Source organism: Diabrotica undecimpunctata, chromosome 4 (genome assembly GCF_040954645.1).
Source record: "Diabrotica undecimpunctata isolate CICGRU chromosome 4, icDiaUnde3, whole genome shotgun sequence".
Lineage (NCBI taxonomy): Eukaryota > Metazoa > Arthropoda > Insecta > Coleoptera > Chrysomelidae > Diabrotica > Diabrotica undecimpunctata.
In genome coordinates, this window is record NC_092806.1 from 75,887,628 (window position 1) to 75,904,622 (window position 16,995).

Genomic DNA, 16,995 nt, shown 5'->3' on the forward strand with positions numbered 1-16,995 from the left:
TCGTTTTTTCAAAAATACTTCAATACTTTGACACGGTGTGTGTGCGAGTGTGTGTGTGTGAAAAACACTTCTGTTGTAATAATTGGTATATTTAATTAAAAATTACTACTTATCTATTACTTATTAAAATTACTACAAATTTCACTGAAGATGGACTGATAAGTCCGAAAACGTTTTGAACTTAATCCTTTAGGATTTTTAAAATTTAATTAAATATACCAATCACAACAGTGTTTTACTTCAATGTTCGAGTTTTTTAAATACCGCCAACTCACGGGAATGATCCCTTTTTAAGTTGTAAAATTTTGTTAAAAAATAGGCAATGTACAAAACAACAATATTGCAATGTTTAGCATATAAAAAAGTTGGTGAAGTTGGTGTTTGTGTAAATTCTAGCATTTAAAGATGTAAACTACTTTCCTTATTTGAATTTCTAGTATTTATGGGAATTATCTTCCACACTGACACATACGGATTTCAAGATTGGAGGGTTATTGGAAAACAGATCCACTATTTAACTTAAAATCTTTTCTGCAGAACATCGGAAGAGATCTTTTTCTCGTAATTTTAAGGTGCTTAATCTTCATCCATAATCCAATGGGACCGAATGTTATTCCTGAAGATCGGTTTTATAGAATAAGAACAGTTATAGACTTTTTAATAATAAAATGACTGCTCTGCGTTATCCAGTAAAAGAATTATCGCTAGATGAATCGATATTAACGTGGAAAGTTAGACTTAGTTTTAAACAATATACTAAACAAAAGACATAAAAGACGATATCAAGGTTAGAATTAATTCGTAAATTAATTTATAAAAAAGCAAAGAAAGACGGAATATCGCACGCGAACATTTACCTATAAATAATTGCTAATAAATCGGACAAACGCGAAACGAAAACGAAAAGAGTATGTCCTATCCTAAAAATAAGAAAAAACCCAATTTATGAGTGTGTGGATTGTACCGAGAAACCAGATCTCTCCGTGAGCGATTCTTTCAAACATTTCCATAAACAAAATAAACAAGTTAATATTTTTTTGTAATAACCTTTAATTTTTACCTATATTCAACTGACAATGAATGAAAAATCGACAAAAAATTAAAATACAAATATATTTAAATTTTTAAAATGTTGCTAATATTAATTTATTTTACTACGCAAATAATCTATATCAGCTGTTCTGACCGACCGGTAATTTCGGTCTCATTTGAATATACCTACTTAAAATATTTATATCCTTAAATGTTTTCCAATATAAATTCTTTATGTTATACACCTAATCTTAAAATTATGTTTTGTCCAATCGTTAATACTCTTCTTATTTAAATAATATTAAAATATTAAATACCTAAATTATTTTTCAAATTTTCATCTACCTAATGAATACAAATCTTTTAACAATAGGTGCGCACGATCCCGACGACCCTCCTTTACAATTAGATAAATAATGTAATAGACGTAATAAAATTATTTCAATTTGAATATTTCTTACCTGGTAATTTATTCTGTGAAATATAAAAATTCCATTGTATTTACTAAAACTCAACTTGATTTCAGTTATTTTATATTCATAAAAGGGACTAACGATTCGCTTTCGCTTAGCCATGTAATACGACTCGAATCAGAGTCAATTTTTTAAAACAGCTAAAATTTATAGTTTTTGGAATAAAGTGTTTTCATATTTTTAATATTTAAACATTGAAAAAATAAATATTAGTTAGTATAGAATAACATTTGAAAATGTTTTTCAATTAGGGTAGTTGAGAAAAACATGACTAGGCTGGTAAAAATATAATAAAATTCTAGCAGAGCACTCTTGTGTTTTCAAAAAGATTTTTTATTCACCTAGCGTCAATGTGTATCTTGTTGAATGTTTCCCATTAACTGAGGCTTAGGGGGTCAAAAATTATAAGGGTGGATCAAATTTAGTAAAAACCAGGCAAGCAATTTATATTTTCAATTACAAGTAGAATACAGTAAAATTATAAAAATAGATTTTTTATCACCTTAAATTTTAACGTAGTAGAATTATTGACTCCTCATAGAGGGTAGTTGAAGGGTGAAAAATTACTAGGATGGTAACGTATTAGTACAAATCTAGCATAATACTGTAGTATCTCATATTTCCGAAAAGATTTGCTTTGCATTCAACCAGCGTAAATGTGTAGATGGTGGAATTGGTGAAGTTGGTTAACATTTAGTAAAAACTAAATAGAGAGTTTCTTATTTTATTTATAAATAGTATTTAGTAAAATTATAAAACAAAACTTTTTCACCTTTAATTTAAACGTAGCAGAACTATTGACTTCCACTAAGAGTTAGTCGAGGGATAAAAAATTACTAAGTTGGTAATAAATTCGTAAAAACTTAGCAAAACACTGTGGTATATCATAAATAATTTTTTTAATTACGCTGGCTCGAATATTAAGCTAGCAGGAACGTTTCCAAATAAGATTGGTTTAGAGATGGAAACTTATCAGGGTATAAATACTTTTTTATGTCAGTTATAAGTAGAGGATAGTGAAATTGTAAAAAAAGATTTTTTTCACGTTAAATTTTAACCTAACAGAATTATTGACTTATCACCAGGGGTAGTTTAGGTGTGAAAAATTACTAGGGTGGTAATAAATTAGTAAAAACTTAGCAGAATACTGAGGTATTTCAAAAATACGTTTTTTTCTTATTTTGCTGGTTCAAATATTCAGCTAGTACGAAAGTTTTCGATTAGGTTTATGGGAGGAAAATTATCCGGATGGTCAAAGTTTAGTATAAACTTAACAAAACACTTTTTTATTTCAGTTATAAGTAGTGGACAGTAAATTTGAAAAAAAAAAATTCTCCTTAAATTTTAATCTAACACAATTATTGACTTTTCACATGGGGTAGTTAAGGGGTGAAAAATTACTAAAGTTGTAATAAATTCGTAAAAACCTAGCAGAACACTGTGGTATATCATAAATATTTTTTTTTAATTCTGCTAGCTTGAACCGTAAGCCAGCAGAATCGCTCCCCTTAAGGGTGGTTTGATGGTGAAAAAATATTAGGGTGGTAATAAATTAGTGAAACATGGGTGAAAAAATATGCCATCAACAAAAAGTTTTTTTTTGAATTCTGCTAGCTTGAACCTTAAGCCAGCAGAATCGTTCCCATTAAGGGTGATTTGGTGGTGAAAAAATATTAGGGTGGTAATAAATTAGTGAAAAATCGGTGAAAAAATATGCCATCAACAAAAAGTTTTTTTTTTGAATTCTGCTAGTTTAAACCTTAAGCCAGCAGAATCGCTCCCATTAAGGGTGGTTTGGTGGTGAAAAATTATTAGGGTGGTAATAAATTAGTGAAAAATGGGTGAAAAAATATGCCATTAACAAAAAGTTTCATTTTTGGAATTCTGCTAGCTTGAATCTTAAGCCAGCAGAATCGCTCTCCTTAAGGTTGGTTTGGTGGTGAAAAATTATTGGGGTGGTAATAAATTAGTGAAAAATGGGTGAAAAAATATTACGTAGGTTAAATTGGATTCCGCTCATGTGTCCCCGCTAGCTTAAGGGTCCTATAAATAGACTTATAACACCACTATTCTAGTGTAATGTTGCAAAAAGCGCCACTCATTTTGGTAGTCCTTAACGAAAACCACCATCGTTTTCTGTCTTTTTGAGCTCTACGAAATGTTTAAAAGATTTACAAATTTCAGCAAAAGCTTTACTACAACTTTGATGAATTGAGACGGCGAATATATAAAAATAAAGAAACATTGAAAGAAAAGAAAATTACGAAAAAATCACAATTCGTCAAAATTTTCGTGTATGAATTGGTATCAACAGACCGTTATAACGTTATTTCTGTATGTCCACGGAAAGCCAGTACAGAAATACCATTATAACAGTCTATTGGTACCAATTTAGACACGAAAATTTTGATGAATTGTGTTCCTTTCGCCATTTATTTTTATATATTCGGTGTTTCAATTCATCAAAGTCGTAGCAAAACTCTTGCAGAAATTTGTAACTTACAAGTTGGATAGGGAGAGAAGCAAAAACATAAAAAGAGCATGCAATATAGAAGAGATAAATGGATGGGCGACAAAAAGGAAATATTAGTGGAACGAACATATTAGTAGAATGGTAGAGGATAGGATAGTACGAATAGCATGAGATAAGTTACCAAATGGACGAAGAAGTATTGACAGACCAAGAAAAAGATGGTGTGACAATTTAAACAATTTAGGCGGCTAATATTGAAGAAGAAACAGGCTTTAAAGCCTACATACAAGAAGGAAGAAGAAGAAGAAGTCTAAAGGTTGACAGTGTGTTATAGTATTAGGTAGCAAAAGTAATATGGATATGGCAGATAACTGAATATCCGGATGGAATGTTGCTTTGTCTAGGAATAAGAGAATTTTTCTTTTTTGACGTTGCATTTATCTGTCAAATTTGTGCAACCAATCTGTCATAATATCGCCGATCATCCGTGCCTTCTTGTTGTAGTACAAGTCGACTTGGAGTTTATTAACATGAACATTTTTAAAACATCTATAATATTTTTAATACAACAAGTATTTTTACTTTAATTAATCACCAAAGGTTTGTCTTTTTCCGTATTTAAATTTGTACACCATAATACGCTTAGCATTTCCTTTGCAGATTTACCCCTAGTATACTTTTCATTACGAAATATTAAAGTTTTACTTAGTAAGGCTCTATAATACAGAAAAGTCTCTTCAGCGTTATAAATATCTTTAGGTAAATAGCCACTTTGGCAGTTTTCTTTGCCACTCTGAAACGTAGTCAATATTAACATTTGCAGCTTCTCTAGAATTTGCTCCAAATTTAATGTTATGTCTCAAGCAAAACTTGTCAAGCCAACTATTGGAAGCTTTAAAATTAAAATTGAGTTCTTTCGCTGCCTCTAAAGCTCTTTCTTTATTAGTGACATTTTTAAAATGCAACTTTTTTCCTATTTGAAACTTTTTTACTAAAACTCGAACACTATAACAAATAGAAAAGGTTATTACGAGTGGTTAATAATAGTAAAATGTCTCGCGGAGTCTTATAACTGTAATGCCACAAATTGGTTGCATTGCTTTTGTAGTGATCCTTTCCCAAGTTAACATACTTCTTTTCTAACTTGGCTGCACCGTACTGAAGACGACCAATAGTCAGAAATACGTATATGCGGTTGCCTTCCATCAATATACCTTTTTTGGATTCTTGTTTTGCGAGACATGCCATTATATTTTACTTTTATTGTTCACTTATTAATCTTTTCCTTTTTCTTTTATATATATATATATATATATATATATATATATATATATATATATATAAAGGGTATATGTATATTATAGTTACAGGTATCAAATTCGACAGATGATCTTTCATGCAGTTGGAACGAAGAAATGGCATCTTTTTCTTTACCGCTTGATTTGGAGCCGTTGCCAAGTTTGTTAAATATATCCCCATGTACAAATAATACAAGCGCAAACTACAAGTAAGTCTAAAAATGTTTTTTTTAATATTTTATATTCATATTCTATTATTCAATAATATAAATTTCTATAATTACCTTTAACGCCGTTTAAATTATATAGGTGCTGAGAAACGATGTAATATACTAAGGATGGAACATGTTAATATTTTAACATATAGTTGATGTGATGGGAATCCCTATCTTGTAAGGGGGCTCCTATAAGGAATAATAAATTACCATTAAAAAGTGTATGATCCCATTGTTTATTAATATAGAGGGTGAGTTGTGAATTTTTACTAAAATATCTATTCGTCTGAACTTTTAAACAATACAAATACAGAGTTCCAAGTGTCTAATATTTGGTCAAACTTTACACTACTACCACCTTATCAACTGATTTATACAAAGAAAAAAATCAGGTCCGACTTCCGAAAAAATAAGTTCGTTTTTTCATAGCAAAAATTTCACCCTGTATACGGTTTAAGGAAATTTGAATAAGAATTTGGGAAATAAGATCAATCGACAATTAAAATGCCATATTTATTCGCAACATATACGACAATCAAAATCAAATTTGACTATGAATTAAAAGTTTTGCAAAGTAAACCGTCAATGCAAAAAATGTAACTTTCCTTGTAAAAATTAAATTATTTTGAACAAACATTTAATATAATATTTAACAAATAAACTGGACCTGATTCAAACTGGAAAAATTTAGTAGGTTTTATAAAATTAGTTCGTTTTGGCGTAGAAAAAATTTCACCCTGTATACGGTTTTTAAAAACACTAATAGGAGTTTTATAAATAAGACAAATAGACAATTAAAACGGCATACTAATTTTTCCTCACATCATTACTTAATTTTTAATTAAAAATTAAATTTGACTATGAACTAAAAGTTTAACAAAGTTAACCATATGTTAAAAAAGTAACTTTTCTTGCAAAATTAAATTTTTTTACGGTTCAAAAGTTATGACTAGACTTAGGCAAATATGCAAATAAAAAACCATGAAATATGCGCATAAATATGCAGTATTTTATGCAAAAATATGCAGTATTTTATGCAAAATATGCATATTTATCTAGAAAACATGCATGTAATAAAAAAGATTTACCATATTTTTTACAAAAATACTTACAATATTATAAATACATAACATATACAATTATTTTAACATATAAATAATATTTTAAATTGTGGTAACAATAGATTATCAAATTATGATGTTCACAATTTTCTAATAAAAACTTATGACTTCTATCTGAATACATATATTTGTAAATAGAAAAACTTCTTTCGACATCAACTGGGGCATTTTTCAAATTTACTATAATAGATGGTTCTAAATTACTAAATTATGTGGTTCTGACAATATCACAGCTAGTTTTCTGGACAAAACTATAATTTGATTTTATGAATGACAGTTACTGTTGGAGGATGTTATTTTAGAAGGCTTGCTTAGCTTCCAATAAATGGTTGGCAACTATCATCTGTTAAAAGGTTAATTATTGTTTTTAAATCAACAAAATGATCAGCATAGAAATTAGCTGCTTCCAACCATGTTTCCCAACGTGTTAAAATGGGTTGCGGTGGCAGCGGAACAGCAGGAAGCATATCTCTGTAACATTGTATTCTTACAGGTGATTTCAGGAATACCTTTTTGACGCTCGCTATTAAACTGTTAACTAGTGGAAATTTTTTTCTTACTTCCTCCGCAACTCTGTTTATTCCATGCGCTAAACAAGTTTTAATAAAATATTTTTTAAATTTTGTCCTGCTTTCACCATATATGGTGCTGCATCAGATAAAATAAGCAATAATTTATCATTAGGCACAGCAGCAAGAAGAAAAAAGTTTGTTAATGCTTCTTGTAGGAACCGTGATATTGTTAGAGCGTTGGTTTTTTCCACTTGCTTACAGGAAATAAAATACGATTTTGGAAAGGTTTTATGGCTAAGTACACCAATCAATAAGCGCACAATGTATTTTCCTGACGAGTCAGAGGTCTCGTTCACACATATGTAAAAGTAATTATTACCTATTTCGGCTTTTATGTTGTGGATAACTAAGGAGTATAACAAATTGACATTATTTCTCTTTAGAGTTTGTTCACTGGGAATGTTTTGTTTGCAATATTTTTTTAAAAAACAACTAAAGTTTTCATTAGATAATTTTTAAAACGGTATATTAAAAAATACTAATGCACAACACAAATCTTCGTTAACAGTTTCTTGTGGGTAGTTGTTCTTGTTCATTATGTGTAGTAATCTTGAAAATGTCAAGAAATGACTGTGCAAGAAGGAAGAACCCCCAAATATTTACAAGAGGCTCTTGGTCTTTTCTGTTTACATTTAAAGAAAAAATACTGTGAACATAAATTAAAAGCACTTAATTAAGTCCAGTGTATGATATGTTTTTGTTTTTAGCAAAATTAAAGCAAACTATGCTATTGTTAGAAAAAAAATGTTAGCGATCTTTCAGTTTACTATTAAATGATTTGAATTTTAAATAGGTATCTATCCTATTTTTTATCGCAAGGAGCTTCAAAAATGCTTGAAAAAAGAAAAAATACATCGATTTATTGCGAACTAGCCTTGTGTCGGTACTTTTCTTAAAAATAATCTCCAATTTTAAAATCTTTGTTTGTACCACCGTGTAAATTTTTAAAATAAACTAAAAAATAATACGTATGTACTTACGGTTTTACCACAACATGAGCAATAAACTTTATCCATATCCATAGGTAGCTCTTTGTAAGGTTTTATCCAAGTTGAAACATTGCTTATTTTCGTCATTTTCAAAGCACAATAATTATTCACAATTAGAAATACACGTTGTTTACGCCTCCAATTTTACAACAAAAGTGAAACCAAGTGAAACTGACGATCAAAATAAAAATTTTTACCTAGAGACATAAACTGGCAAACACAAACCCTTAATTCCAGCACAAAACGCGACAAAACTATAAGCCGCTGTCTTTTATTAGTTACTATACCAAGAATTTGAATACCAAGTGATTATAAAACAAAATTAAATATTGGCATTTTCACACTATCTGTAAGTTTGAATATAAAAATATATAGTTAACACCAAATTTTCAAATTATATTCACTTTATGCTCACTTTTATAAAAATATGCAAAATTTAACCTTTTTGCATTTTTTATGCATTATATGCAAAATATGCAATTTGCATATTTGCCTAAGTCTAGTTATGACGAATGGAAATTTCAGTCAAAATTCACAACTCACCCTGCATATTATTAAAAAATGGGAGCAGAACTTTTTAATGGTCATCCTGTTATTTCCTATAGGGGCCTTAATACGAAGCAAGAGTATGTACAGTTCCTCGTAACTCACTCTGTACATTACTATATTATATTTCTGCAATATATATAGAGTGTAGGTAAAAATTTATGGTCGGTATGGTAAAATTTAACAGGATATCTAACACAGATATAAAATCATATTTTCAGCGAATAGACAAAGGTAACAATCATATTTCCCCTTGGTCTCCCCTCCATATTTCTTATTGAGACGATTAGTGAGACGATTAGTTCCGATCAAAGATATTTTACATATCTCTGGTTCCGATCCTAATATACCTAAGAAACTAGAGGTGGGTCGTTGAAATTTTAAATATACAAATAGTACTTACATTTACATTACACAATATTAAATCGCGAATCGTCTAAATTGACATTTAAAAACATAAGTTTTTTCACTTTTCTTGTTAACCATGTTAACAAGAAGATAAGTTTTTCCACTTTTCTTGTTAACCGTGTTCTTCTTTTATTTAAAATTAAACCAGATTTTGAACATGTGTTCACAAGGAACAGATTTTGTTACAATACTACAATATTTTATGAATATAGTGGTTAAGTTAGCACATGGCCATGGTTTTTCCACCACTGTAATGGACAGTTCCAATCTCCGTTCGAATTTTTTTGTGGGTAGTATATCATCAGACAAATACATGTCGACTTCTTTCATATCTCTCGATACAGGTGTATGTTTAGATGAGTCATGTCCAATTCATCAAATATACACCATAGACTTAAGTCATCTTTATCAGTTTCTTTTTCTTGTACTGGTTGATTTTTAATAGTACAATCTTCTTTTTCTTTTTTTATAGAAGTAACCAGCTTCTTAACTCTTTCTTTTGTTTTTTTTTACCTTCATTTTTATCAGAAATCCCTGCATTTTAAATCATTATTTGTCATTTACGAATCTACGGTTTCTTACTGGTAAGCCAACTAGTTGATGGTTGATTAAAAAAAGCTACGTTTTGTGTAGACGTAAACAGAGGAGCAACGAACACTTTACGTCGACGAGGACGATTAGTTGATCTGAGAGACTACTACAAAACTAAAAATAACTCTTTCGGGACAGTTTACAGTCGGGCTATCGGTTAACGTTGAAAATAAAATAACTAGGTATTCTGATTAATGAATGAGTTTCGATTTACGATTGTTCTGCATTTTCGAAGGTGATGGATACTTCCATTAATAAAAATATTAGTTTAGAACAAAAGAAACAAATATATATATATATATATATATATATATATATATATATATATATATATATATATATATATATATATATATGGATTTACTAAACCTATGCAAAGACTCGTTTCATCCGTTTTCCATAGTTGAAGAACGAGCTTTTAAAAAGTTTGCAGGGTGGATTCCTGGATATAAACCGCCAACAAGAAAATCTTTGTCAGGTTCATTACGTCAGGAATGTTATATCAAAACTGAGCAAATTATTAGATCACAAGTTGTCAAAGAAGTAGAAAATATCTGTATTACTACTGACCTCTGGACATCTGGAGTAACTGAGAGTTACATCGCATTAACAGGACAACATTTAACCGAAAATTTAGAATTTAAAACAGTTTTATTAGACTGCTGCCATTTTTCTGGAAACCATAATTCAGAAAACATCGCTTTTGAAATTAGTGAAATTATTAATCAGTGGGGTCTAAAACAAAAAGTACATTTTGCAGTAACTGATAATGCCTCAAATATGGTCAAAGCTATTAAATATGTTTTGAAATGAAAACAGTTAAATTGTTTTGTTGAAAGCAATGTTAGAAGAAAAGTAATGGATACAAACGTACACAGAGGACACGAAATAGGCAACGACCATTACATGATAGTAACAAAGACACGAGAAGAAATAAACAGAAGAAAAAGACTAGTGCAGAAAAAGAAAGACTAATTTTAAAAGATACGATAAAAATGTATAGGTAAGCTAAAAAATAAAGAAATGCCAAAAATATTTGAGAAAAATATAAACAAAAAACTTAGAACAATAAAAGAAACAGACGACAATAATAATATAAACAACCTATGGAACAGCTAAAAGGACCTGCTACTAAATGCAGCTAAGGAACTATGCACCACAATTAAAAATTTAACAAAGAAGCAGACAGCGTAGTGGTCTGAAGAAATAAAGAAAGCAAGTAAAAGTGAATAAAAATGTATGAAAACAATATCTGAAAGGCAAAACAAATGAGAAGTACAATAAATATAAAAATGACAGAAAAAAGCTAAAAATATTGGTAACAGCAGCAAAGAGAGATAATTGGGAAAAGTTTGGAGAGAAAATGAAAGAAAAAAGCAAATATAACCAAAAGCTATTTTGCAGAACACTGAAGGCGGTAAGAACACAAAAAAAAACATGAAATATACAGCATTAAAAATAGACATGCAGAATCAAAAACAGAAACAAAAGAAATAGTTAAAAAATGGAAAAAACACTTCGAAGAACTGCTAACGGATATAAAGCAAGACCACATTAATGAAGAAAAAAATAATATATTGGACGATAGCACAGAAGAACTATAAATAGAAGAACTATAAAAGCAATAAAAACGTTGAAGTATGGAAAAACTCCTGGAGTGAATAGAATAACAACAGAAATTATAAAAATGGGGAAAATGGAAAGCAAATATTACTAAAAAATAATGAATAAAATATGGAATAATGAAGACATATAGGAGGATTGGAAAGTCACTAATAGTACCCATATACAAAAAGGAGATAGGAGAGCATGTAATAACTACCGATGATTGACGTTGCTAAGTACATGTATGAAACTCTTCAAAAAATAATAAACGAACGATTAATCACACACATTAGACGAAGCACAAAGTGGATTTACAAGTGGTAAGAGTATACAGGATCATATATTTACTTTAAAATAGTTACCACAAAAATCGCTGCAAGAGAAAAAGAAAATTACTTAGCATTTCTTGACATAGAAAAAACCTTCGATAAAGTAAAATATTAAGAGAAAAAGGAATGAACAATAAGTTACTAAGAATGATACAAAAAATATACAATGAGAACAACAATGCCATAATTAGTAATATTACAACATCAGACTCGACAGTCTTTTATGTATTATACAACCTACACCTGCAGCTGGTCTTTTATCATCTGATACTCCGCTATGTATTAAGGTATGATTATTTTCAATTTTTACTACTCCTTGTCCTTTTTTCTTGGTCTTTGATATTGCTAGTACACTTAATTCTGCAGCCGCAAACTCCTCTACTAGTTCTATTTCTTTACCATTTATGTTCTTTATGTTTCCACGCTCAAATTTTCAAAATGGTATGCTCATTTTTTGTTTTGTTTGATGAGTCTATGTGTTTTATGCCTTTCGTTCTCTGACTTATTCGTGTCCGTTCTCATAGTCAGGGTATTGTCAGTTTTACCTTTATCATATCTTCTGTTTTTTGTCACTCATTGTCTCCAATTTCCCGATATCTGTTCCTTCTCCGCTAATTCCCGTATTTTTGCATCACAATATTTTTAAAAATTCCTTTCTTTTCCCATCTCCATTCCTTTTCGTCTACTGTGATCTTTTTAAAACCTACTTTTACCGTTTCACCATTTTCCCTGAGTTCTTACATTTTTCGGTTATGTCTTTTCTCATTTTTCTTTCTTTGGTTGTTAGATTATCATTTATAAATTTTCACCCTTTACCTTTTTCAGCTGATTCTTTTTTTGCATAATTCTGTTTTTGCCTCGTGATATTTTATTTGTAACAAACAAGTTTTCTGACCTAGTTTTCTATATTTACTTCTTCATTTAGGTGAACTTTTATGAAATTTGTGATATCTTTTTTTATTTTCTCTACATCTGTATCAATCTTTAATCCAGTTACTACAATATTGTTTCTTTTCGATTCATTTTCAATCCCTTCTAATCTATTTTATATATCATTTAGACTTTGCTTGATTTTCTCATGTTTCTTAGCTCTTACTCTCTGTACATTTCTCTTAGTAAGTGTGCATCCCCTACTTCGTCACACTCAGATTCTTCTTTTCTTTCAGCTAGCAGGGGATCTTATTGTTTTCTTACTCTTCATAAATGAATATATAGAATTCCTTTTTCCAATATCTGGATTGTGAGCGGTAGGACTGCGGAAAGAGTTGACCTCGACGGTTCAGAGAAATCACTCCTATCAATCCTGTCTTTTCAATAGTTTCAATTTATGCCTTTATATTATTTATCAATTAATATTTGTTTTTGTTTTAATTTCTTCTATTTTATCCGACTTTCTGTACACATAGACAGCATCGCAATCGTTCTTGATGCAGTTTCGTTTGCTGGAAGGTGACGTCAGATATCGACCTTACGTTTATTATCTAAATTTTTGTCCTTTTTCTAATGGAATTCACCAGTTTTATAATTCACTCTATCTCCTCACCACCACTGCTGTCTATTCAACTTATCTATCACCTCTGCCGAATTATTTCCCGTTATAAGACTCCATTTTTTTATGTGTTTATAAACGGAAAACAAAACGTAGTTTTGTTGTCACTGCTGAAAGATTGCCACTGGTATATATATCTACCAATATTGTACTGATACTGATAGGGTGGAGCCTCCCTTAGATATTCAGTCTTGATTTCTGCCCACGATTGTCTAAAATTCGCTTTTCTGTGCCACGTTGTACCGGCTTGTTTCCTTATGTCATAGTCCCATCTTAAACTTGGATTTTGTCTCTTGACGCCTCTTGGATACCACAGAGTAATTCTAGTGGACCATCTATTGTCAGTTCTTCTCGCTAAATGTCCCACCCACTGCCATTTTAATTATTATTATCTAATAAATATTTTATTCTATGGATTACATTAGTAACCTTGGTTTTCTGTCTGATCCATTCTATTCTTTTTCGATCTCTCTTTGTTATACCTAGCATACATCGCTCCATTGACCTTTGAGTGGCCTTAATATGCTCCTTTTCTAACTTGGCTGCACCGTACTGAAGACGACCAATAGTCAGAAATACGTATATACGGTTGCCTTCCATCGATATACCATTTTTGGTTTTCTGTTTTGCGAGACATGCCATTACTTTTTACTTATATATATATATATATATATATATATATATATATATATATATATATATATATATATATATATATATATATACACATATATATATATATATATATATATATATATATATATATATATATATATATACAAGAATTACTGGATATTAGTGACTGTCAATATAAACAAACAACACAGTTTATTAGGGTTGCAGTCAGAAAATTGGCCGGGATGTTAATGAAACACTCTTATGACTTTTTGTCTAGCTTTCGGAATGGTTTTATTCCTTTTTCAAGACATAGTCGTTGAGATTATTTATAAAAGCATAGACACTCAACATTAATAACACACACATAAAATATAAAATAGTGGACAAAATACATTTTAAAATTCTTTAAAATTTAGGTAAAAATAGTAAAAATTTTGTTGTCATCTTTTACTGGTGTGTTTTAACTCTTTAGACCTCTTTAACTCTCTAACCAGAGTTAAAACACACCAGTAAAAGATGACAACAAAATTTTTACTATTTTTACCTAAATTTTAAAAAATTTTAAAATGTATTTTGTCCACTATTTTATATTTTATGTGTGTGTTATTAATGTTGAGTGTCTATGCTTTTATAAATAATCTCAACGACTATGTCTGGAAAAAGGAATAAAACCATTCCGAAAGCTAGACAAAAAGTCATAAGAGTGTTTCATTAACATCCCGGCCAATTTTCTGACTGCAACCCCAATAAACTGTGTTGTTTGTATATATATATATATATATATATATATATATATATATATATATATATATATATATATATATATATATATATATATTAGAGAGAGATCAAAATCATATTTCCTTCTATTCTCCTGATTGAAGCCAGAATGTTTTTAATCGAATTTAGCACTGTTTTAAATAAAGTGCCTGTGTTGCCAGGGATACGATAATTATCGTTTTATTTTATTTCAATATTTTATTTTTTAACACAATAGTAAAATATAATATAATGTCATTGTTTCTATGATCATCTTCTGTAAATTTTTATCTCGATTATCTCTTGTAACATAATACAAATTTTGAAATTAACGTAAACATATCTCGGGCGGTAAACATTAACATCTTAATGCGACGCAAGCAAAATAAAATAAAAATTAATAGATAAATTCGAATGGAAACTTTTTACCTAGTTTTGGAATGGGTTTTACCGAAATTTGTGGAGTTAAATAAATTTTTCCACAGCGATAAAGTAAGGTAGAGGCACCAGTACCTGACACTCCAAGGCCAGAAAGATACTCGTACATTTTCTGATATTAAAACGTTAATTTTACTCAGATTTTTTTGTTCTCTTAAGCAAAATGTATGATTAAGTTTATTACTAATGTACATGTGAAAGGAGATTTGATTTAAATAGAACTTGCCAAAGAAAAATTTAATTGCTGATTCGTTGATCTTGTCCACAATATCAGTATGATCATACCATATTGCATCCTATTTATTTAGCCATTTCCACGAATTAAAGATGCTGTTTACCATAACACTAACACACGCCTCATTGTCTTCTACTTCTTTTATTTTTCCCAGGTAGTGTTGATCTTCATAAATAACAATAACGTGGTCACCTTCTTTTAGCTGGAATAGCTGGAATGTCATCACCACTATCAGATTCCAAATTTAATTGCTCATCAGATAGAGATGTTTCAGAATCCGAATTTTCCTTGAAATTTCGTTTTGTTTTTTTTTTTCTTTCAGAATCTTTTTTTCATCAGAATCTAAATTTTCCTTGTAATTTCCGGTTTGTTTTATTTCTCGCAGAATCTTCTTTTCGTCTCGTTTTCGTTTTTGCTCTTGCTTTTCCTGTTCTTTGAATTCTTTTTCCATTTTTTTTTCTTTAAATGGTATTGTTTCTACTGAGTGGAAGTTGCAACAGAAGGAAACTTTTCACCGACTATTTTTTTTGTTGTAAGTTTTCTAAAGTAGTTGTATCGTTAACATTAAAATCGAGTTCAACAACTGCAACATCGCCACCTGGTGGATTACTATCCGTATCAAAATGTGGTTGAGGATCTTTATCTGCATTGCATTTATCCATGCTGTTCTCCTGGTTATCTGAACGGCTAGGTTTTCGATATAAAAAGACAAATAATAGACAAGTAGGTATTGTGTGTATTTTTAGATTAAACTTGGATTTTCGCTGAATGAAATATGTCAAAATCGTCCTGGCAAAATGGCACCACAAAATTTTATTCTTCTAGTCGTTCCGGTAATGGTAGACGCTATATTATACTTCATGCTGGAAAGGATGAGGGTTTTATTCCTGAAGCTAGTTTAATGTTTTTTTCCACAAAGAATAGAGGTGATTACCATGGAAATATGGATGCAAATATTTTTAAAAAATGGTTTAAAGAAAATTTGTTAAAAAAATTGGAGCGACCATCCATAATAGTGTTGGATAATGTTTCCTACCACTCAAGAGTAAAGGAGAGATTTCCTTCAAACAGCTGAACAAAAGAAGAAATAAAGTTGTGGTTGACAGAAAAGAAAATTTATCACAGTGACATATTTTTAAAAGTCGATTTACTTCAAAGGTGTGGAGAGCACAAAATTCGAAAGAAATTTGTTACTGACCAAATGGCTCTTAAATATGGCCATGATGTTCTTCGACTTCCGCCCTACCATTGCCACTATAATGCAATGATTGAGTTAGTTTGGGGTATAGCCAAAAAATTTTATGATAAACATGCATCCAAAACAACAGATGACGCTAGCGTTCTTAGTTTATGGAAAGAGACGCTGGAACAAATAAAGGCAGAACAATGGCAAAAATGTATTAGACATACGGAAGACATAATCATTCTGTCTTTTCAAACAGAGCAAGTTATAGATGAGGTATTTTACGGCCTCTAATTATTCGGATATACAATTCAGATAGTGACGACTCTGATAGTGAAATATCAGACAGTGAATAGGACAAATCGTTTGCTAAAAAGAAGTAACAAAAAAGTGTTTCGGGAATTCAATTCGGACTTTGTGGTGTGTTTTAGTTAAATGATAAAGTACTTTCAGTCTAATTACTGGACTGCATACTTTCAATAGCTTTGGTATTAATTACTGGACTACACGTGTTTAAACCTTCTGTTTTGCTGAAAACTCAGAAGTGATTTAGTGCCAATT

The 16,995-nt window shown here is 30.0% G+C and overlaps 1 protein-coding gene across 2 annotated transcripts in view; it reads left to right on the forward strand.

Annotated features, from left to right (window-relative positions):
* Nucleotides 1–16,995, forward strand: part of LOC140439700 (protein glass-like) — a 113,523-nt gene that overhangs the window by 58,685 nt on the left and 37,843 nt on the right. For both annotated transcript variants that reach the window (XM_072529788.1, XM_072529789.1), the window contains one exon: nucleotides 5,343–5,485. In XM_072529788.1, coding sequence (XP_072385889.1) covers nucleotides 5,343–5,485 — 143 coding nt within the window. The remainder of the gene's footprint in view (nucleotides 1–5,342; nucleotides 5,486–16,995) is intronic.